Consider the following 21825-nt stretch of genomic DNA (forward strand, 5'->3'; position numbering starts at 1 on the left):
TTAAAAGAAAAGAAAAAAGAAATCGGTGGGAAGGGTCTATTTTGAATATTTCTTAGATACAAAATTTTTTAAATAATTTGGTTGCATCAGAATATCCCCAAGGGAGATAAAAGATGCCCATCAGAAATGCCTTTCCGTAATGTTCGCGCGTCTACCCTTCCTGCAGCATTATTTGTCTTTCAGTCTTTCGTGTTCAAATTCTCTCAACAAAGTTTTTCTTTGCTCTTAAGACATTCTGGCCTGTGGAGAGCCTGAGTGCTATGACTTCAGGTCTTCTTAGATGAACCTATGTCTCAGAAAAACTGACATATTCCTCCTATGTAGACACCTCTTCCCTAATACGCCAGATAAATACACTTCACTGGTGTGGATATGTGTAGACATCCTGAGAAAAACAGCCTGCATTTTAAGGAACAAAACAAAACATATACCTGTCCAGGCCCACTTGGCCCCCAGACTTCGTTAGCTTCTTCCTGCCCTTCAAGTTTCCTTTTCAGTTCACTTGACCCAGATTTTGACAGAAGGATAAGATGACTTCCAGAGAGTGTCTTAACATAGTTTAAAGAAAAATTATTCCAGTCTCCTACTGGAGAAGCCCTTGTGAAAGGGGCAAATGCTAATGCATGAGTTAGGGCCTGTGCCATTCATACCAGGTAAAACATTATTGCTGAGGGCAATCAAGTTGTGTTTTATTCCATAAGGATGATCAAATGTGGCTGTTTGGGGGTATGTTAGGGTAAAGAATGCTGGCAGCAGGAACAAACCTGCAGTCTCTCAATGATTTAAAGATTTACTGTTTCTCTATTACAGTGCAGTCTAGTTCAGGTCATCAGACAAGTTCCTCCTTGGTCTAGTTCCTAAGTGAGTGTCAGAGTCCTCTGTTGGATCCTTACAATCAAGAAAAAAAAAGGTAGAAAACATGCAGAAATATGTAAGAAGTTTTGAGGCCAGGCCTGTATGAGACATATTACTTCTCCCCAAAATTTTTTAACCATAACTCAGCTACATAGTTCACTGAACTATAAAGGAGGCTAGAAAATAGTTTTCTGAAATGCAAGGGGAAAAAATTTAATGATAGTCAGTGGTCACATCACAATATCCCTGCCACAATTTGTATTAATTTAGTAACTTGAATTTGAGGGACTTAATCAAGAAAGCTAATAGAAAAGATATGGAAAAACAATTTACATCCAGATACAGCAGAAAAGAAAGATGTTAATTTAGCACTAGCGACTACTGAGTTAGAATTTCAGTTACCTTGTTCCTACAAACAGAACTGGTCTTGTCTGCATCTATGGGTAAGCTTTGCTGGGCATGGCAATTGTTAAGCTTGAGACCCTTAATTAGCACCAAAAACTAGAAGCTATTAACTTACTACTTGTGGTACTTTTTAGCAGGCCTAAGAATTCTTGTCTCAATGTTTATTTTTCAGGGTTTGAGCAAAAAAGTTGGTGTATCATCTTCCATCCTCCAAGGTCTCTGGATCTCCTACAGCACAGAAGGTCTCTCCATGGCACTGGCTTCTTTACGCAATCTATATACTCCAAATATAAAGGTAAACACAAATTACAAATAGATTAAAGTAACTGTGGAAAAAAAAAACCTCAAAGGACAATAAGTGATTATGTAGTTGCTGATTTGCCTTAGCCTCTCTTATTAACTAGCCTTTTACTGATAATATATTTCAAATTGTTACACTCATTCTGCATTTGGGCTTTGTTTCATTTTGTTTTGTTTTGTTTTGTACCATACCAGGAATGAACTTAGGACCTTGCGCTTGCCAGGCAGGCACTGCACTATTGAGCTATATGCTCAGCCCATGTCTTATTCTGTGAATTGAAAACTAACCCTATTTTTCCTTTGACCTTCTATAAGCTGACTTATACATATGAAATCAGGTCTTGGGGGCTGGTGAGATGGCTCAGTGGTCTAAAGCACCTACTTAGAACAAGCTAAGCCAAGCAAAGCACAGGGACCGCGGTTCAATCCCCCAGCACCACATGCCAGCCAGCCCCGCCCCCTGGTGGGCTGAGCTGGCCACACACACACAAAATAAATAAATAAATAAACAAATAAATAAAATTAAAAAAAAAATCAGGTCTTGGTAGTTCTAGAGTGTAATTGTTCTCAGCCAGCCTTCGTTTGGGAGAAGCTTTTCTGATCAATAATTTGATTAGTAGAGATAGTATTCAGTGCTAGAGTATGTGTAGCATTTGCTCCACCTACTTAGCAGTTTATGTAAAGGAGACTTTTTAACGTTCCTTTCCAAAACCAAGGTACCTGTATTGAAAAAGGAACAAATCAAGGATATAAAATATAAGTTTCTAAATGCTTCTAGGATACTGTTGGAGTATCTCAGGTGATTTAATTAGGAAAAAAAAAAAAAAAAAAAGACATGCCTGATGCCTGTCTGGTTATTATTTCTGGTTTTGTCCTTGTTTCTAGGTCAGCAGACTGCTGATTTTGGGAGGTGCCAATATTAATTACCGGACAGAGGTCTTAAACAACGCTCCAATTCTATGTGTCCAGTCTCATCTTGGTTACACAGAAATGGTGGCCCTGCTCTTAGAGTTTGGGGCCAATGTGGATGCCTCCTCCGAAAGTGGCCTGACTCCCCTGGGCTATGCAGCGGCAGCAGGGTTCCTGAGCATCGTGGTGCTGTTGTGCAAGAAACGGGCCAAGGTAATGGCTCCCACCTCTACTGCTATTTCTTCCTTCCCTTTTTCTTCCTTCCTTATGTGGAATCTTCCTTAAATCCCGAGTGACCTTGAGAGTCTAGGTACATCAAACCCTGCTGGGAAAACAGATCGAAAGGAGAGCTGATGCTGCTTATTTCCCAGTGTTTGCCCGCTTGTCACTGCACCTGGACACAGCTAATCTTTGCAAGGCACTTAGGAAAGTATATCTTTCTGCAACCGCAAAAAGTCCCGACTAGGCAGGGAGACAGCTCAGTAATCTAAGCACAGCAACCTGGGTTTGATCCCTGGTACCGCATGCCATGCCAGCCCTGGAACCCTGGGCGTGCTGTAAGGGCCCCAGAACTGGGTGTGATAGCGCACACCTATAATCCCAGTGCTGGGGAGGCTGAGGCAGGAGGATCACTAGTGAGTCCGAGCTGCATAGCAAGATCCTGTACCAAATTAATTAATTAAAGATATTTTAAATTCTAAACGAGAAAAAAAAAAAAAAGATCTCTACTAGACAACCCAGAAATTGTCTACTGGTCTCAGAAGAGGCCACTTTCTAATAAAGAAAAGAGGGAATGGGGAGCCAGCAGTGGCAAGTCTGAACTGAATGGCTCCTGCAGACTCTCACACCCTTTCATGTGTAGAAAAGAAATGTTAGCCAAGTAGATGAAAGAAGGCCAGATCTCCTCATTCTGTCCTTAAAGACCACCATCTTAGGAATTTGCGGAACAGATGATTCTCCCTGTTTATACTCAGAGTGAACCAAGGCATCTCAAAATGTTTGTTAATACATTATAGCTCTCTAGAAACATTTTCAAAATGCTTGCTTTATCTCCAGAGCCACTTGTATGAAAGAACTCAATTTCAGAAAAGAAAAATGCTAGCTTCACAAATGTAAGGTTCTGGGGAAAGTTGTAGCTTACTGTATTCGGATTCATTCCTGAAAACAAACAGGATGCTCATTTCCGAGTGAACTACGTGTGACACGCGTGATCTCATTCTGATGTTTCCAGTGCTGTTGCCAGGGAAGAAAAGGGGACTCCTGAGACTCCTTTAGGATCTGCAACCTGAGTCTCACTGCAATTGCAGCCATGGGCATAGACGTGATACAGTAATTGTCCACCTATAATAACATCTATTTGGTTTTTTGGGCTTTTTATGTATTTAGTACAGTGTCTGTAGGGTCTCACTACACACATTGGACTCATAGCTATCCTTCTGTTTTCAGCCTCCCAAGCACTGGGATTACAGACGTGCGCCACCACACCCAGTCTTAGTTGCTGTCTCAGCATGCCCCAGGAGCAGGGCTGGCCGGTACATCAGGGATCGAACTCCATTCCCTGCATCTGCCTAAGCAGGTGCTTTAATCTGCTGAGCTATCTGGCCAGCCCTAACATCCATTTATTTGAATGGACATTTCTAGATAAATAATTGGTCATTACGTTATTACTGTTATACTATAAATACAGGTCTTAACTGGGTCCTTCCTGCTGCTCAGCCCTTACACTGCCAACCCACCATTTTATTTATCTTTCATTGGTTCCTCAGAGTAGATATGTAAATCATTTCCACTCTTCTCAAAATGTATCACACCTTTTCTACTCTTGTATTAGTAAAATTGAGTTCATTTCAATGTACCTCTATCTCAGAACTCCGCTTGTCATTACATTCATTCACTTATACTTTTGCTTCAGAGAAGGAAGAATTTGCCTTACTCTCCAAAGCAATTGCTTCCACCTGTGTTCTTGATCCTGGTAAGCTTCTGTTGGTCTCACATTCTTTCTTTTCTAAAGTCATACTATCCCCTCAAACTCAATTTCTAGAAACCTATGAATGTCTCCCCTGACCTAACACAGAAACCCTCCTCTCTTGGTTGCCTGCCAAGAGTCTGTGTCTCTTTTTTCCCTTCCTCGTCCACTAGATGTTTCATCTCTACTTACTACCTCTGCTTCCTTAGTATTTTGCAGTGTAACTTTCTCTAGAAAGGATGCAAGTCACTAAAGTCAAAAGCTTTGGAATCAAACACAAGTGGATCAAGTCCACAATTGGGACAAATGTACACTTACTTTATTAAAAAAAAAAAAAAGACTTAGGAAAGTCATTTAACCGATTTCAATCTCACCTTTACATCTATTTAAAAAAAAAAAATAAGGCCTGGCATGTAGAGAGTCATTCCTGGTCCACATCTCAGTCCTGGAAGTTTATATTTGTAATGCCATGATAAGTTATTGGAATCCTGGTCAAGTTAATTCCAGTCTACCACTCTTAGTGCAACCCACTGTGGGAATAAAGACACTAAAGCATATTTATAGTTATGGAGAACCAAAGGTTCGTAAGTCAACCATAGTGATGGCTATCCGGAGCAAAGGCCTGGACAGAGGCCCAAACCCAGATTTTATTCAGTCATGAAGGAGTAGCTTGAGGATAAATGACTGAGAATGCACGAAGTAGATGAGTACTGTGAACTGAGCTAGGTAGGAGGCCTGTATTTACCTCTGCAATATGCAGAGTAGGATATGCAGACAGTGGTCTGCATTGCATAACTGAGATAGTATGTAAGCACCACTGAGGGCGTGCTGAGCCTGGCCACAGAGCCCGGGTGTGGTGACACACACCTCTAATCCCAGCACTAGGAGGCTGAAAACAGGAGGATCGCTGTGTGTTCGAGCTATGTAGTGAGACCCTGCACACACACAAAAAAAAAAAAAAAAGGAAAGAAAAAAAAAAAAAAGAGATAGTATGTAATGTCTTGGGGTCCGTGCTTCAGCTCTGATGTGTAATCTTTCAAGCCCTGGGAAATCATAGCCTCTATCTCGAAGCTCCATGCCCGCTGACAGTGTGGAGCCCTGGCTTTTCCTCCCGTTTCCACTGAGCTCATATTAAAGAACAGTAGGTGGGGGTTACTGGGGAAACACATGTGCCGTCTTCAAAGACTACCACCAGCACCTTGGCTAGACCAATATGGACTGCTTAACGTCAAGTGAAGGGATAAGGAAAAGTCCTAGACAGCTCTGTATATAGCAGTACATAGAAATAGGGTCAGGCAGCCAAAGTGCAGACCATTGTTCTTTCAAGGAGAATTGCCCAGGTGGTTCTCCACACTGGCATAGTGTCTTAAACCTGTAATTCTAGCTACTCAGGAGGCTAAGGCAGACAGATGACATTATAAATCATAGACTTTGGAATCAAATACAACCAGGCTTAAACTCTTCTACCTACATTTGGATGATTCTTAACTCCCAACTTGCGAGTTCCTAGTTTTTGTTGTTGTGGTTGCTTTTTGTTTTGATTTGGATTTGGTTTTGATTTGGATTTTTGAGAGAGAGTCTTGCTATATACTTCAGGCTGGCCTTGAACTCACTATGTGGTCCAGGCTGGCCTCAAACTCATGGAAGTCCTCCTGCCTCAGCCTCCTGAATGCTTAGAGTACATCATGACCACCATGCCCAGCCTAGTTCATCATCTTTACCTGTAACTACCTACTCTTCCTAGTTTTTACAATCTGATAATGCTGTACCTGTTTTTCTCTAAAGAATCTTTGGCTTCACTGTCATTTTCCTTTCCAAGTTCAATTAGTCACCAAACATTAAATTTTATCCTGAAAATAGCTTGAACAATAATTCCGTTTTCTCTATCCCAACTACCATCATCCTCCTGAATTATTCTTATCATCTTCTTATGTAGATACACCCCTTTCAGATTTTGACTTTGCTATTACACATTGTCCCTTTAATTTCTTTAAACCTTTTATTTTGAAATGATTTGAGACATTGAAAAATATTATAAAAATAGTCCAGAGAGTTCTCCTGTACCCTCCACCTAGCCTCCTCTAATGGTAACAGATTGAGTAATAACCACACTCCAGTTATAAAAACCAGACAGCTAATATTGATATACCATTAATAATTGCATACCTTATTGAAGTTTTCCCAGCTGTCCTATTAATGGCCTTTTTCTGTTACAAGAACCAACTTAAGATCCTATATTGCATTTAATTCAGTCTCCTCCATTCTGTTTCTCAGTTTTTCTTTGTCTTTTATGATCTCAGCAACTTTGAAAACTATAGGCCACTTGTTCTGGTTGAAAATTTTTAAATTTGGCGTTTTCTCATTAGATCAGGTTTATATATTTCTGGCAAGAATACAAAGGCATGCTGTCTCATACTGAAATGCAGTACTTGGCTTGGGAGAGAGTTCAGTGGTCTTAGTGGTCTGGCAAGTACAAGGACCCGGGCTCAGTCCCAGCACCACATGCCAGGTCAGCCCTGGAACCCAGGCATGCCATGCCAGCCACCAAAACCGGGCATGGTGGCACACACCTGTAACCCCAGTGCTGGGGAGGCTGAGACAGGAGGATCACTACAAGTCTGAGCTGCATGGTGAGACCTGTACCAAATAAATAAATAAATATTTAAAATGTGGCACTTGAGGTTCATAATGTCTATATGTCTTATTATGGATGATGTTAATTTCAATCACTTTACTTACACTAATTTTCTAGGTTTTGTTTCAGGTTATTGTTTTTCCCTTTACAATTAAGAAATACTGTGTCTTTTAGGTAGATGGTTTGAGACTAAGCAGATACATATCCTATTTCTTTCTTTTTTTTTTTTTTTTGCAGAGGGGAGGGTACCGGAGATTGAACTCAGGGCCCTGGCAAGCACTTAATTCTACTAAGCTATTTCCCCAGCCCCCATACCCTATTTCTCATCGTAGTTTTGTCCACTCATTTTAGGACTTATCATTGATTCTTGCTTCAATAATATTACTGTGGTATTTGTTTAGTGGTGATTTTCTATTTTCATCATTCCTTCAACATGTATTAGTTGTAATTCACTGAAGGAAGAGCTGTCTCTTCTCATCATGTAATTATTTATTCAATTATTTATATCACTGAAATAATGTATATTTATTTTATCCTATGGCCTCTAATCAGTTGCCAGTAGTATTCATTTTGTTGCTCAGATTGCCCCAGATTTGGTTGTTGATTCTTGTAACTTAACTTTCCCTTACTGTAGTGGAATAACTTTTTTCCTTGTACAAGATGTTCCAGAAAAAAAAAAAAAAAAAAAACAAGATGTTCCAGAATCATCTCTTCCTATTAATGCCCAGCACTGAAATCAACCATTTCTCTAAGGAGCTATGATTTCTTAGTTTTTGAAAATGTATTTATGAGCACAAAGATTCACAATAACTCTTTACTATCTACTGATTAAATTTAAACCACTTAGTCTGGCATTACAAAACATGTCTGCTCTCAACCTGACACTTTAGACTTCTTCCGTTAGGTACCTTACCCTTAAAAAGTCTAGAACAAGTGTTTACTATGTTAGCCAGTTGTCATGAAACCTTCCTTCTGAATTTGTTCTTAGTTGTAGTCAGGAATTAATTTTTCATTTCTCTGAAATGTTGTTGTATTTTGTTTTCCTTCTGACATGTGTCATATATCTTTTGTTGTTTGGACAGTACCTTGCTACCTACCTTGCTTACTTAAAAGTTCTTGAGAGCAGAATCTATATATTACTATCTTATTTACCTTTTATCCCATGTGCTACCTTGCATACACTGAGTATTCATTAAACATCTCTCATGTGGATTGTTGGGTGGAACCAGAGTTAGTGGGACAACCAGACAGAACCTAGATATTAAGTGTGCTCACTACCACAGACAGCATATTTGTGCTAGAAAAGATTATTTCATGCAGTGAAACTTATGTCTGGGGTCTTCTAGTAGATTCATCTTAAGCATTCTCTTTTTTTAGCCTAATCTTGGAACCAACACTGAAATTAGAAGAACTGCTGTTAAGAGTTTAGTCTAGCACTAAGCTCCAAATGCTTATAGCCTAGTTTAGGCCAGATCTTTGAGATTTCACACTTCTGAAAGAGGGGGCGGGGGCCTGCCCCTTAGCTCAGTTCTTTAAGTGGCTGCTTCAACAAAGCAGTCAGCCTCAGGTTGCTGTGGTTCGATCCCTACAACTCAAGCCAGCCAAACCTGCCCTGAAGCCATTCGGAGCAAAAAAAAAAAAGAGAGAGAGAGTGGGGGGGGTGATCTTTGCCAAAGCTTGGTTGTCCAGTGAGTGATTCATGATATATTTTGCTTCTTTAAAATACAAAAAAAAAAAAAGCTCCAAGTTTTTTTTTCTTCTTTTCATAATTTCAAAGACTGGCTTCTGTCCCAACAGAGCTATAAGTCTCTCAAATCTTGGTTTAAAAAAAATTATTTGTACAGAAAGTAGAATTAACATGAGGGGCCGGGGAGATAGCTCAATGGAATCAAGATCCTGAGTTCAATCCCTGGTACCACAAACGAACGAACGAACGAATGAACGAACGAACGAAAGAAAGAAGAGCTGAGATTTTTTTTTCCTCTTCAGAAGGGACATGTAGCAGAATTATGGCTTAGCACAAGTAAAATATCATGTAATTTCTCTCAGAGATTGTTTCAAGAAACATCAGTGGGTGAGTATTGGTAGTGTAGATGTGCAGCGAGCTGGTATGACCAGATTGGGAGTACAGCCACAGGTCTTGATTAACAGATTCTTTTGTTCCCTCCCCTTAGGTGGATCATTTGGATAAGAATGGGCAGTGTGCCTTGGTTCATGCTGCGCTCCGAGGTCATCTAGAGGTCGTCAAATTTTTGATTCAGTGTGATTGGACAATGGCTGGACAGCAACAAGGAGTGTTTAAGAAGAGTCATGCCATCCAGCAGGCCCTCATTGCTGCAGCCAGCATGGGTTACACTGAGGTAGGACAAGGGCAAGAAGATGTTAATTTCAAGCCATGTATTTAGGGTCCTAGGAAACCGGGAGAAAAGACATGCCTATTACAAAATTGCAATGAAAATTAACATGAATTTTCAGTCACTTCTCTGAGGAATAAAGAGATTAAAGTCCGCTAGACATTTGATGACTCACATGATAACATACCTAGAACTACAGGCATAGAACATGAGAGTTAAAAAGGACCATGACAGTTACCTAATCCAGTCCCGCCCATACTTCTACCCCTATTTAACAGTGACACTGAACTACAGAGTGATTAGTTGCTGTCACGTCATTATACAGTGTGGAATGGGAAGAACACAACATGAAAAAAGCTCAGAATTTCTGGCTCAGGTTCTGATCCTAGCTTTGCTGCTCATTAAGTCTAGATCTTGGAAGATTTACCTAATCTCTTAGAATCTTAGTTTCCCATTCCTAAAGTGAAGTTACTGAATTCTTTTTCATACTGTTAAGAGGGTGCTTTCTAAATACTTAAACACTATACAAATTATAGTTTTGCTAAATTACTTATTTATAATATTAATGTTAATAATGGCAAATATATGAAATTGGTAGTTTGATATGAAATGTTTAACAGGTAACCTTGTGAAGGGGAGCAGAGTGGAATAGGTAGGGGTGTTGGGGGGGGTAAATAAATTTTACTGATCTAAAGAATATGTTTTGGGGGGCTGGAGAGATGGCTCAGTGGTCTGAAGTACCTACTTAGAACAAGCTTAGCAAAGCATCAGGGACCGCGGTTCGATCCCCAGCACCACGTGCCAGCCAGCCCCGCCCCCTGGTGGGCTGAGCTGGCCACACACACACACCACACACACTCTCTCTCTCTCTCTCTCTCTAATAAATAAATAAATAAATAAATAAATAAAATTAAAAAAAAAAAGATTCATATCTGTTAAAAATTCCTTTAAAAAAAAAAAAAAAGAATATGTTTTGGGCCGGCCAAATAGTTCATCAGATTAAAGCGCCTGCAAGCAGGCCCAGGGTCCAGGGGTTCAATCCCGGGGTGCACAAAGACAGCAACTGAGACTAGGCATGGTGGTACGTGCCTATAATCCCAGCTCTTGGGAGGCTGTAAACAGGCGGATCATTAGGAGTCTGATGTAGTAGTGAGACCCTGAACACCCTGTAGACCCTTCCCTAAAATACAAAAAAATAAAAAAGAATATGTTGAGTACTTTTATCAGTTTTTACCTGTGGTTACAACCAAACCATGATTTGACAAATGGAGTTACATCCCACTTTGCTCTTTTCCCAATCATTTTACTGCCATTAAATGCAATATGTAGTATACTGCTAAACCACTTGTAATTTCATGTAAATATATTCATTAAACTGAAATTTTAGCTTTATCTCTAAGCCAAATACTGATTTCTGCTGTTTTCCAATTTCTGGGGTAAGAGTACTTCCACCATGGCCAATTTCAGGCTACGAGTATGATGATCACTGAACACAGATGTGGATGCCATTATGTAATATTTCTACTGCCTCAGCTACTCTTTACTCCTTGCTGGGACAAATACCCAACACTCAGTTGGTTTAGCTTGCAGTTACTGCACTTTTCAGTCCATACTCAGCTGGCTCCAAGGCAGAGTAGCACATGGCAGAGGGCAACCTTTTATGGAGGTAGCAAAGAGCAGAGAGCAAAGGGGAGCGCATGGCTCAGGCACCTAGCTGGCCTCTCTCCCCTCCTTACATTGTGTTGCAGATTACCTGCCCCAGGGCAGGTGCAGCATCCACACCCACAATCAGTCACAAGCTCCAGGAGCCACTCCCTGACTGCACGAGGGTTTGGGGGGACACCTAGACACAAACCCTAACATCTGCTCTATAGATACAATAAATATAAATAACCTCAGCAGCATAGATAGTAATAAGATGTAGTTAAATAATTAGGAAGTTATTTTCTGTGCTGGGGATCAAAGCTAGGTGCTCACATATACTAAGCAAGGGTCCTACCACTGAGCTACATCTCCAGCTCATATTTGAGTACTTTTTACCTTTATTGTTGATGTAATTTATTTCATTTTTGATAAATAATTTATTTTATTTTACAACTGACTTTCAGAATTTCTGAAACTATAACAGCTCTTTTCAGATACGGAGACCGGGGTTTGATCCCCGGCATGCCGTGCCAGCCCTATGCCTGGGATGCACTGAGACGGAGACTGACTGGGCGTGGTGGTGCGCACCTGTAATCCCAGCACTTGGGAGGCTGAAAACAGGAGGATCACCACAAGTTCAATCTGTGTAGTGAGACCATGTAGACTCTGTAGACCCTGCACTAAATGCGTTTTTTAAAAAAGAAATATATAGGGGCTGGTGAGATGGCTCAGTGGTCTAAAGCACCTACTTAGAACAAGCTTAGCAAAGCCCAGGGACCGCGGTTCAATCCCCCAGCACCACATGCCAGCCAGCCCGCCCCCTGGTGGACTGAGCTGGCCACACACACACACACACACACACAAAAAAAATTTTAAAAAAAAAAAAATTAAAAAAAAAAGAAATATATAAACTGTTAGGATAAATGCTTATCAGATATTTGGTTTTATTTGCTAAGCCACTGAGTTCTGATTCCTTTTGTGTCCAAGATAGTTAGTGGTACTTGGATGACCCACGTAAGTATCTTACAGACTTCACAAGCAGCAAATTAGTAACAGTTGTATGTGAAGTTTGAACTGACACAATTTCTTGTTTCAGATTGTCTCCTACCTACTTGATCTTCCAGAAAAAGATGAAGAAGAAGTGGAGCGAGCACAAATCAATAGTTTTGACAGTCTCTGGGGAGAGACAGGTACTTCTCGTGAATATTTTCTCTCATGTTATGTTTTGTCTATTTAGACTCTCCTTATGTCATACCATTATTTATTTTTTTTCTCTAGCATACCTTTGACATTCTTCTGTCTTGTGACCTTTGTGTTGGAGACTGATTAGCCCAAGCTAGCAAATACTCCTGTTTTAGTCCTTTTCCCTTTGGATTCTCCATACCATTAGCAATTTCAAACAAAACTTTTCTCCACTCTTGTTTCCAAGTATTTTTATTTTTTTTCCAAGTATTTTTAAAAGACTGAAAGTTTCCTTACAATGTGCTAAACCAGAGCAGAAAACAATTGTGAACTTTCTCTTTTCTATACGATTTTTGTAGTACTTTTCCCATTTAAATCACTCAGTTCACTTGTAGTTATAAACCAGCGGATTACATTTTTATCCCCCTCTGATTTTAACGGTGCTAGAGATTGAACCCAGGCAGGACTTTATGCATTCTAGGTAGTTGCTTTACCTCTGAGCTACACTTCCAGCCACATCCGTGTTTTAACATGATGCTATGGTAGAATAATAGCTGACACAATGGAGTTTTACATTCTGAGTAAAGTTGCTGTCTCTGTACAAAATGAAGGTGCCACCCTGTTAAAGCCTAGCCCCATGCAATTCCATTTGGTTTAAACAAAGACAGTTCTGAATCATTTGTCACTCACTGCAAGATACTTGGTGATACTTGGAGAATGCAAGGGTCTTCCAGACCTCCAAAGCATGTGGTACTCATTGCACAAATAGAAGGTTCTTCCTTGTTGCTTTTGCAGGAAATGATTGTTGTCCTCCCTCCATGTCTAAATGGAGAACCTGGAGAAACATTAGTCATCTTCGATGTGTTTTTATGAAGCTGAGGCAAGGAAAGTGGCCAAGTGACCACAGATGTGTGTCATCTTTGCCAGGATAAATAGACTAATATTTAGATGAGCAATTTAGGGGGAAAGTATTTTACTAAAGAAGAAAGATATGTATATTGGTTAGGATAAGAGTGTTACTAAAAATAAGACTAAATTCATGTAAATTTAGAACAACCTATTGAATTATGCTTTCTTCCCATGACAGAATTTCATACAAATTTCTTCATTTTTTTTTTAACATTGTCACATGAAGTGGTCCAAAGCTCACAAATTTGCTTCTCAAGCAACCCCCAGCCCTGTAATAGCTGAAGGGAGCAGATGCCAAGCAGCTGCACTTAAGAGCCCATAAAAGAATAAAGGAAAATGTGCAGCTGGAAACAGCTGTTGTCTCTGAAACCACGCTCTCAGAGAAGCTAGAGAACAGGTCACAGGGAAGAGAATGACCAGGACATCAGCATTTTTGGAGTGTCCATTTGTGTCCTAGAGCCACAGAAGGGATATGTTGGCTTATTTTTTGTTTGTTAGCACAGTCTGCCCCAACACAGTGCTGCTGTATCTCCCAGAAGACCTCTTCTGCCTACTATATGGCCATCTAACCACTGAGGGGGGAGGATGAAAAGTCATGGCCCAATAATGACCATGAATAGAAATTACAAAGCTAATAATCGTAATAATTAATATAATCTAATGCTGTACTTAAATCTTTAAAAAGCTTCAAGAAAGGATAAGCTAAATAGAGGGCAACTTTTTTCTTTTTTTAATTAATTAATTTTGTACAGGGGCTTGGTATGCAGCTCAGGCTGTAGTGATCCTCCTGTCTCAGACTCCTCAGCACTGAGATTACAGGCATGAGCCACCATGCCCAGCCTGTCCAGAGTTCTAGGGCAGGTGCAGCATGCACTACTGCCTGCATGTGGAATTGAACCCAGGTCCTTGTGCTTGCCAGGCAGGCATTTAGACCACCAAGCTATCTACTCAGCCCAAGTGTTAGTTTCAACAATATGAATTTCATATTAGGAGAAAACCTTGTGGCCTCAGACTTTGAAAAATACTAGATTAATTTTCTTCTTTCTTTCCTTTTTTTAATGTATTTATTACAGGGTCTCCCTGTGCACCTCAGAAGCAGTGATCCTCCTGTTTGTAGTCTTCACAGTGCTGGGATTACAGGTGTATGCTACCATGCCCAGACTTGATGGCTCAGATCGCCCAGGGGCAGGGTGGCGTGGCACAGCATGTGGTGCTGGGGTTTGAACCCTGGTCCCTGTGCTTGCCTAAGCAGGTGCTTAGTCCGTTGAGCAATCTCACCAGCCCTTTTTTTTCCCCATAATTTTATTGAGAAACAAATAGCAATGAGACAGTTTCAAACCAAATTGGTAGGACAGTTTCAGTAATTAACACACTGCATACATTTTTCCTAGTGGTTAATTGCTGTACAAGATGTGGACATGCTATCCTATTTACAGACACCATTAGAACAAATCCCTCTATTTATTAAGAGATTGTAGCTATATATCTATCCTAACCATTTTGAATACACAGATACAAAATGAACATTCATCTGTATCCCCTTTTTTTGTTTAGTTCTGTTATTTGAATATTATAGGTGTGTTAACTCAGCAAAATATTCTAAAAGAGTCCAGTAGTCCATAATAGTATTGGGGCTTCCACTTGACTGGCAATGTCAGAAATTGTTGACCTGAGTCCCCTACAGCTCAACATAACAGCATGGCTTTACTTCTTATACTTCATTTTTATACTTTTCTGCTGGATGGTTAAGACCAAGGTAAAGCAGGACCTGTGCAACAAGAGTTGTAGCTTTTGGGTCTGATAAGGGTTTTTTGTCTTTTTGAGACAAGGTCTCACTCTACAGTTCAGGCTGGCCTTGAGCTCACTTTGTAACCCAACAATCCTCCTCCCTCAGACTCCCAAGTACTATTAATTTTTATACATTTGTACTACCTCAAAATTTTAAGAAATCAAAACTTAATGTCAGTTTGCTTTACTGCTAGTAGAATTAAGTTATTTAGTGTAGCATAAAAAGAAAAACCAGTCATAATCTCCAGGTTCATCTATTGCCTATCTTCTCCAAAAATTCCAATTATGATAACAACAATGTTTCCCACAATGCTGTCTCAGTGCCATCTCAGCATACCCCACTCCAGAACGTACTTCTATGCCTATAAGTCTCCTGTTTATCTTTCCTCATGTAGCTCAGATCATTATTTCTTCATGGAGGCCTTCTCAGATACTTTTCCTCCACCATTTCCGTACCATGGATTTATCTCTGTTGTGCTAACCATATTCACAGTAGTGGATTTATCTGTTTTTCTTACTTGACCATGGGTTTTTTGAGAACAGAAATAGTGTCTGACAAATAGCTCAATAAATATTTAACTAATATTTTGAGTAGCAGTAATCAGTATGTCTTCCCAATCACCTTCCCACCATTGATTTTACATGGCATACTCCTTCAAGGTTGAAAATAGAGTCATTTACTTCTCTGCATTCTATTTAGTATCAGCATCCCATCTACCTAACTTTTGCTGTTTCTCTTTGAGGGAAAAAAACATTTATGTCAGATAATCTCACCAGATGCTGACAAACTAGGGAACAAATTCATTTTCTGGTCTTTGGGAAGAGAGTTTGCTCCTAATGGCTAAGTTTGCTCTAAGAATCACTTTATTACTTTATAGACCCAGCTTTTTCTTAATCTTTCCTTTAAAAACAGTTCTAACAGCCTTTGATAAGACTCATAAAATCTAACCAAAGCAACTCTCACTGTTCAAATTTGATAAGTCCAAACTGTGTTTGAAATGAAATTGGCCAGCTGTGTTAATGAGCATGTCTAGCTATCAGCTGAAATTTGCTGCCAAATGACATCATAACCTAAGCAACAGAGATAGTATAACAAAGAAAAGGGCCAAGTAGAACATTCCCTCACATAAAAATGTATTATTTAACAGAGAAATAGGCCAACTAGAGTCGTGTAACTCTTGGAGTAAGCAGTATAACTTTGCAGAAGAGCACTGGCTGTGAATATTGAAATATGTTCTGTTAACTAGGTTCACTGTTAAGAGACTTGATTGTTAAGTATCTTTTGTTTTCTCCGGATTTCTATAGGCTCTTTGGTGAAACAGAATGTGTCTGTCCTACACACACAGGGAGGCTGGCAGCAGCCACATCACCTCGCAGCTATTTACATGGGATCAGAACAATGGGGTAGTGAGCTTACTGTACTAAAAAGGTGATTCTGATGATGTCCAACCATATCTATCCCTGTCAGCTTCTTAAACTATCCTGGGGTTCCAGCCTATATACAGGTCATGTTTTTTCCTAAAATTGGGGAATAAAGATGATCACATGAATTTAAAAGAATCAGGGCAAAACTTCCTTGTCCAGTAAATAATTATAGCCCTTAGCATATGTGTTCATTCATTCAGAGCTTTAAAATGACCTTCAGCTCTTCCTGTGAGCGGCCGTAGGTGACCTGTGAAAATGGTTCGCTATTCTCTTGACCCAGAAAACCCCACCAAATCATGCAAATCAAGAGGCTCAAATCTTCGTGTTCACTTTAAGAACACGCGTGAACCTGCCCAGGCCATCAAGCGTATGCATATCTGAAAGGCCACCAAGGATCTCAAGGATGTCACATTAAAGAAGTAATGTGTGCCATTCCGGCGTTATGATGGTGGAGTTGGTAGGTGTGCCCGGGCCAAACAGTGGAGCTGGACACAGGGTTGGTGGCCCAAAAAGAGTGCTGAATTTTTGCTACACATGCTTAAAAATGCAGAGAGTAATGCTGAACTTAAGGGTTTAGATGTAGATTCTCTGGTTATTGAACACATCCAGGTGAACAAAGCACCCAAGATGTGCCGCTGTACTTACAGAGCTCGTGGTCGGATTAACCCATCCCTGAGCTCCCCCTGCCATACTGAGATGATCCTTACTAAAAAGGAACGAATTGTTCCCAAACCAGAGGAGGAAGCTGCACAGAAGAAAAAGATATCCCAGAAGAAACTGAAGAAACAAAAACTTATGGCACGGGAATAAATTAAGCATAAAATAAATGCAAATAAAATTCATGTTGTTTATTAGTAAAAAAACAAAATAAGATAAAATGACCTTCACCCTTAGATATAAGACCAAGTCTCTGTCCTCCTATGAGGAACTGAACAGAAATGCTAGTGTCAAGAGTTCCAAAATATTATTAATACATGTAAGACAAATATATACATATAACATGGAAAATTGTCACACTTCTTAAGGCCATCGTATCATTGGGGAAGGAAAAGATTATTTAAAGGTTTATCTTTGTGGAAATTATAGGTGGCTTTAGTTTTACATATGACTCAGTTGTGTATAAATTAGGCCATGCCCAAAGACAAGATGCTGTAATTTGCACCTAAATGCAAAAATAATACAAGTGACCATTTGATTTAAATTTCGGTGGCTTTTCTGACTAGGTTGCAATGTTCGCATATTGAAATATCTGCCACTGTGCAGCACCATCACTTGCTGACTTGTCATTAAATAGATGGTCATAATGAAGGAAAGACCTGCTGTCTCCCACATCAGTTTTCCAAATCCATTTGAGGAAGGACATAAAACTCCTCTCTTTAAAATGAAATGTAACTCCTGTCATAATCCTTTTCTATCCTACCCACCCTTCACCCATCCTACAGAATAATATGTGTTTTTAATTTCATGGCTAAATAAAATAAATACCTATTTGTTAAAAGATAAACTTATCTGCAAATTCCTTTTCTGCTGTTAAAACAGCACACTGAGGATGAAGTACACACTAAGAGAAACTCCACTGTATCAAAGATCATAAAATAATGGGGTTTGTTTCATGATGTATTTTTATACTGACATAACTGCTTATTTTTGTTGGTTTGGTTTGGTTTGATCTGGTCTGGTTTGGTCTTACTTGAGACAGGGTCTTGCTAAATTGCCAAGGCTCAGTTAGAATTTGGAACTCCTGCCTCAGCCTCTCAAAATGCTGTGATTACAGAAGTACCACACTATACATTGAAAGCCATCTCTTTTATTTTGTATTCAGAAAAAAATAGTTTATCTCACCTTTTTTTCTCATCTTTAAGACCTTGAATAATTCTGATCCTCCTACTAAAAATGTTTGCAAATATAGAAAAAGCTTGTATTTCAGTTAATGAGGAAGGAAGACAAGAATGAGGGGCAGGCATGAAGACAGGCCCACCTAAGGCCTTTAGACTGCAAATCTTGACCTTGGTTCATTGAGTTTGGCAGCTCAAGAGTAAAGGTCTGGCAGACATAGGCCCAGCTAACTACAGAATTGCCTTTAGTTCTATAAAATCCCTTCTCTCTGAATTCCACTCACACATACACTAGGAGAAGGCTGATAGCTAGAATGAGGCACCAAAAGAGAGGGAGGCCAAAGCAGGGAAGACAGTCTAAGTAGAAAAAGCAGTGAAACGAGGTGAGTTAGTCGAAGTTCAGTAGATGTATTGTAATGATTGCCCCAGATATTGTGAGCCTGTTTAAAAGTTTTTATTCTTTATTATCCTTTAAAAGAAGTCTCCTTCCACAGGACATGGTGGTGTACACCAGTAATCTGAGTATTATGGGAGGCAGATGCAGGAGAATTACAAATTCAAGCCAGCCTAGACAGTTCAGCAATTTTGCAAGACTCTCTATCAAAAAGTAAAAAATGTCTGAGGATGTAGCTCAGTGCAAAGGCCCTAGGTTTGATTTCCCAGTATTTAAAAAAAAAAAAAAAACTGAATATTCAGTTAAAATCACTATTTGGAAGTAGCTGAAGGCCATGCTTAATATTGGGGAGTAAAGAGAAAAGAGCCTCCTAACCTCGCCTGTTCTCTGCCCTAGCCCTGACAGCTGCAGCGGGAAGGGGTGAACTGGAGGTGTGCCGTCTGCTCTTGGAGCAAGGTGCTGCAGTGGCCCAGCCAAACCGACGAGGGGCAGTACCCCTCTTCAGCACTGTTCGCCAGGGCCACTGGCAGGTAAGCAGGTAGTAACTGCTAGCACTCAGGCAGCGGCGAGTTACAGGTACAAACTACTGACGCAAAGAATAAAAAGATCAAGATTTTTAAGCAGGCGTAGGGCCTGGGGGTTCGATCCCCAGGCCTGCCATGCCGCCCCCCACCCCGCATGCTGAGCCACGATTGAGACTGGGCGTGGTGGCGCACGCCTATAATCCCAGCTCTTGGGAGGCTGTAAACAGGAGAATCACTACGAGTCTGACCTAGTAGTGAGACCCTGAACACCCTGGAGACCCCTCCCTAAAATACAAAAAAAAATTTTTTTGGTTACCTGTAAGTCCTTGGGTTTAAGAACTTGGGCCTTTGTTACTAATATTATTACTTGACAAGGTGATAGAGTCACATTCAGAACTATCTTTGTCATCTAGATTGACTACCTACCTTTGTTCTCAACTTGGAGTAACCTCATTCTCACATTTCACAGTATCCATCAGATGAGGGAAAAGTTTGTATCTCAGATGGCCCCGGGCAGGTGTCTCAGACTTGCTAAAAGAAAATGCAGTAGATGTAAATTCTAGTTACGTGACTTTCCAGATGTTTGGGTTATGGCTGGTTCTAATCTCTATACCTAGAATGGAAAAGAGATGATATTGATAATAATCTTTAAAAGTATTTGAATAGGGGGCCAGTGAAATAGCTTAGTGGAATAAGCACCTCCTTGGGCAAGTATAGGGTCCAGGATTCAATCCTTGGCACCACGTGCTGCTCCAGCTCCTCCCCTGGGCAAGCTGAGCCAGCCGCCAAGACCAGATGTGGTGGTATCCACCTGTAATCCCAGCACTGGGGAGGCTGAGAACAGGAAGATCACTACAGTCTGAGCTGTAGAGTGAAACCCTGTACCAAATACATAAATTTTTTTTTAAAAAAAGTATTTGAGGGGCTGGCAAGATAGCTCAGTAGAATAAGCGCTTGCCTGGCAAGCTTAAAGGCCTGAGTTCAATCCCCAGTACCACAAGAAAAATAAAATAAAAAATAAATTTAAAAAGTATTTGAGTAGGAAAAACAAGACTAAAAAGCAAACAGTGGTAAAGAAATATCAGAGGCACTTCTTTGTAGCTGCTTCAGTGGTATTCACCACTGCAGGCAAACTTGAAGCTCCTTGGAGATAAATAAAAGGCACTGATAAGAAGATGGCAGTGACTTTTGTCAGAGCTTCCATTGTGATGTTTAGCTACATCTTGGCTTTTTTTTTCCTTCTTTACTGGTAGCTTAGGCAGATACTCAGAGATGAATCTTATTTTGCTGTCTCTAACATATTTAGAGATTCCTAGGGTCAACATGGTACTAGAAGCATGCAGGTACTTATAGGGGATTCTTATAGTAGAAAGCCCCTTACACAGGTGCCTGCCCCGCACAGCAGAAGTACCTCTACCTATATAGCATAGCATATCTTTTCAACAGATTTTCTTGAGCTAACCCCTATTTCCCTCCACTTGCAGATTGTTGATCTTCTGCTTACCCATGGAGCTGATGTCAACATGGCAGATAAGCAGGGTCGCACTCCCCTGATGATGGCTGCCTCAGAAGGCCATCTAGGAACTGTTGACTTTCTGCTTGCACAAGGTCAGTCCTACTATACCAGATCTCAGCAACCAGGGCCCAGAATTACCACTACATTCCTGACTTCTGGCAGTGGACTCAGGAGATGTTGAAAATGGATATTATTAATCTAGTTGATTAGAAATTGAAAGGTCTCTCTTCTGTCCTCTAATGTATGGTAGAATCCTTCTACTTCTGAAATTTTCTATTTCATTATATCCTGAGGAATTTAAATCAAATTATCATGTTCTGAACTCTTTCAATCACATTAGTGATCTTCAAACTTTAGCTTTTTAAATGCACATTCAATAGTTGTTCATCTTTCATGGGTTGTATTTTGCCTTTCGTAATTCTTTTGTAAACCTACACAACTCATATTGTTTTAATCCAAAGAAGGCAAAAGGAAGTTAAGATACCTGTTAACAGTGGGCCTCTGTTTGAAGAATCAGAATGTTGTTATGAGGCTGTTATAATAAGTTTCTGTTGATACTTACCAACATCCACAAATTCATGGGATGAGAAATAAGTTAAAGGAGATGGAGTTATATGAGCTTGAGGAAGTTTCTCCTGTAGTAGTCCACCCTCATAGAGCATTTCAGGGTCCTGTCTCCTCTCCATTACTGTTACCTTATTCAACTGCACAAATAACAATTGGTCATATCAAGAATCAGCAAATGTGATTAACTAAATTTTTAAAGCTTCTGGACAACAGAGGAGACAACCGCCAGAGAGAATAAACAACCTACAGAACAAGGAAAAAGTGTTGCCAGTTACTTCTCAGGGAGCTAATATCTAGAACATATAAAGAAACTTTAAAAATCAGACACCCCAAAATAAAAGACCCAGTCAAAAAAAAAAAAAACCCAAATGAATAACCCTTGTCAGAAGTACAAATGGCCAATAAATACATGATAAAAGACCCAGTCAAAAAAAAAAAAAAAAGGACAACTGAAATGCACAGAAACTTCTCAGAAGTATAAGTGGTCAATAAATACATGAAAAAATACTCAGCTTCTCTGGCCATCAAAAAAAAAAAAGAGTCCTAGCCCAGGTCCGGTGAGTGTGTGGAGAGCTTCCTGCTACCCTGCACCCGCGGGACCAGTCCCAGCCCAGGTG

General features: G+C 40.1%; 1 protein-coding gene and 1 pseudogene across 1 annotated transcript in view; both read left to right on the forward strand.

The window, feature by feature from the left end:
* The window catches only part of Tanc2 (tetratricopeptide repeat, ankyrin repeat and coiled-coil containing 2), a 99331-nt gene that overhangs the window by 57019 nt on the left and 20487 nt on the right, over positions 1 to 21825 (forward strand). Inside the window, exons 6-11 of the mRNA XM_023714111.1 lie at positions 1433 to 1555; positions 2446 to 2682; positions 9245 to 9430; positions 12165 to 12258; positions 18998 to 19131; positions 20610 to 20733. Of these exons, the coding sequence (XP_023569879.1) occupies positions 1433 to 1555; positions 2446 to 2682; positions 9245 to 9430; positions 12165 to 12258; positions 18998 to 19131; positions 20610 to 20733 (898 nt within the window). The remainder of the gene's footprint in view (positions 1 to 1432; positions 1556 to 2445; positions 2683 to 9244; positions 9431 to 12164; positions 12259 to 18997; positions 19132 to 20609; positions 20734 to 21825) is intronic.
* Positions 16596 to 17182, forward strand: LOC105742050 (annotated as a pseudogene).

The sequence above is a fragment of the Octodon degus genome, unplaced genomic scaffold (genome assembly GCF_000260255.1).
Source record: "Octodon degus isolate 3935 unplaced genomic scaffold, OctDeg1.0 scaffold00033, whole genome shotgun sequence".
Classification (NCBI taxonomy): domain Eukaryota; kingdom Metazoa; phylum Chordata; class Mammalia; order Rodentia; family Octodontidae; genus Octodon; species Octodon degus.